General features: G+C 39.6%; 1 protein-coding gene across 1 annotated transcript; it reads right to left on the minus strand.

Annotated features, from left to right (window-relative positions):
- Nucleotides 1-556: 556 nt before the first annotated feature.
- On the minus strand, nucleotides 557-1,403 carry LOC101557245 (transcription factor BTF3-like). The gene has a single exon (XM_055142012.1). It carries the CDS (start codon nucleotides 1,292-1,294, stop codon nucleotides 812-814), a length of 483 nt encoding a protein of 160 aa, XP_054997987.1. The 5' UTR covers nucleotides 1,295-1,403; the 3' UTR covers nucleotides 557-811.
- Between the last annotated feature and the right edge of the window lie 1,035 nt (nucleotides 1,404-2,438).

The raw sequence follows: 2,438 nt of genomic DNA on the forward strand, positions 1-2,438 counted from the left end.
GCCGCCATATAAGATCATGCACAAGTCTTTTTCCAAGACTCATAAATAAGTCTTGAGACAGATCAAATAGTCACAAAAGTTGCTTCAATACCCATTCCTAGTTGAGACCTCCAAGGCATTATTAGGAAGGGACCTAACAAAGCCCTAGTAGTCATTCCCTGACCCCACCATGTCTCCTGCTTGATTACCCAGTTAAATATTCTGAGTTTTCTGAGTGACATATCCAAAATTTACAACACTGACATCCCAGTAGCCGCACACCAAACTGGATAGGATACAATGTAGAAGCCCATCAATCTCGACTAACAAAGACATTAACACAGAAGCTTAAGTTAACTGTTGTTGCAAGAATAGCTTAATAAATCCTCAGAAAAGAACAATGTTCCCATGGTGAGATACAATAATTTTCATAAATTTTCTTTTTTGGAAATATTTTTTGATCATTTCACTATCCATTAGTGGTAACAAGAAACATGAAATAAATGATTGTGGGCTGGTTAAAGAGGCAGGCTTTTTATTTATTTATTTATTTATTTATTTATTTATTTATTTATTTTACTAGGCAAAGAACTTTATTAACCTTTGTTTCAAACTTTATTCTCAGGCTTCTTCAGCTTAATTAGCTGCAAAGAATGACTTGTATATAAGCAAAAACTGAAAAGAGCTGCAGTGTCCAAGGGGCTTGAACTTAAAAATATTAGATCTAGATCTTATTAGATCCTTGAACAAAATTTTAAAAAGCAGTCATAATATAAAATAGCAGCTCCCAGTAACTTCTTCAAGTTTTATCTTCTTCAGAAGTTGACTCAATTCAGTTCGCTTCATTCTTGGAAACCTCATCAAAATTCTCCAGGAGATCTGGAACTTCATCATCATCATCCTCTCCAGTAGCAAGTGGTGCTTTTCCATCCACCGATTGTTTAGGCAGAGCTTCAGTCAGTCTCCTTATACTACTCAGACTGTCGGCACCAAGCTGGTTTAAGATGCTGGGAAGCATTTCTGTCAGCTGCTTTGTCTCAGCATGGCCTGTAATGGTGAAAGTGTTTGCTGCCAGGGATGCTTGAACTTTAGGGTTATTAAAGTGGATCACTGTTCCTTGGTTTGTGAACATATTCACCTCTTCAATACCAGAGATATTGTTTACGCCTAACTTCTTTAAGGAAAACTGAAGTTTCTTATCATCTGCTGTAGCTGTTCTATGAACCACCTTCTTTCTGCGAGCAGTTCCTTTCCCACCAATGCGCACTTGGGCTTGCAGTTTGGCGAGTTTCTCTTGGTTCATCGTTTCTTTCATCTTGTTGGAGCGGAAATGGGGCCGCGCGGGGGACTAAGGGTTGGCGCTTGGGGGTCTCGGCGGACCAGCTGTGATTAGGCGCACACAAGCGGGGACGCAAGATGGCAGCTAGAGGCTGGTTGGGGAAATGGAGACAGTGGTGGAGGGAAGGTGACAATGATGTTGGAATATTGAATGCATGTAACAAATCATCATGAACAACTTTGTAAACCATGTTGTTTAAATAAAGTGGAAAAAATTGCCTTGTTTATATTCAATGCTATTTGATCTAAGTATAGCTGGCCCCACCCCTCCTATTTTATTTTTTGTTCTAACCATTAGCTTGTATGATTGTTTTCCATCTTTTCACTTGGTCTTTTCTTGGTTTTGGTTTGGGGAATACAGTACTTAAGACTTACTCCTGGCTAGGTTGGCTCCATAGCTTGGAAGATGGCCTCATTTGCTGCAGGAAAGTCATCCCAGATAGAGAAGGGAACACCAAGTAATATGTGATTGGAGATCCCACACGGGAAGGGAGATGCATGCTGAAAGTAGACTAGAGACTGAACAGGATGACCACTCAATACCCCTATTGCAAACCACAACACCCAAAAGGAAAGAGAGATATAAAATTGGAATGCCCCGCCACAGAGGCGGGGTGGGGTGGGGGGATGGAATTGGGGGGGTGCGAGGGATACTGGGCTCATCGGTGGTGGAGAATGGACACTGGTGAAGGGATGGGCTCTCAAACATTGCATGAGGGAAAAAAAGACAAAAATGTGCAAATATGTAACTGTACCCTCACTGTGACTCACTAATAAAAATATAAATTTAAATAAAAAAAGAAAAAAATTGATCTTACAGTTTTATAAGTTAATGATATAAACCGTATAATTACATTCATTGTAAAATAACCATGAAGTAGTGTGTAAATGACCAAGACTGAAAGCTTTTTCTAATTTTTTTGTTTAGAAACTATATAAATAAAATTTTGTCATATGTGCTTTCTGAAAAAAAAAAAACCTAAGATGCAGAAAAAAAAAGACTTACTCCTGGCTATATGCAGAGGAATCACTCCTGGTTTTCTTGAGTGTGTGGGGGGTCATTTGGGGTGCTAGGGATCAAACTTGGGTCCCTCAAGTTCAAGGCCACTGCCCTACCTCTA

The sequence above is a fragment of the Sorex araneus genome, chromosome 1, assembly GCF_027595985.1.
Source record: "Sorex araneus isolate mSorAra2 chromosome 1, mSorAra2.pri, whole genome shotgun sequence".
NCBI lineage: Eukaryota > Metazoa > Chordata > Mammalia > Eulipotyphla > Soricidae > Sorex > Sorex araneus.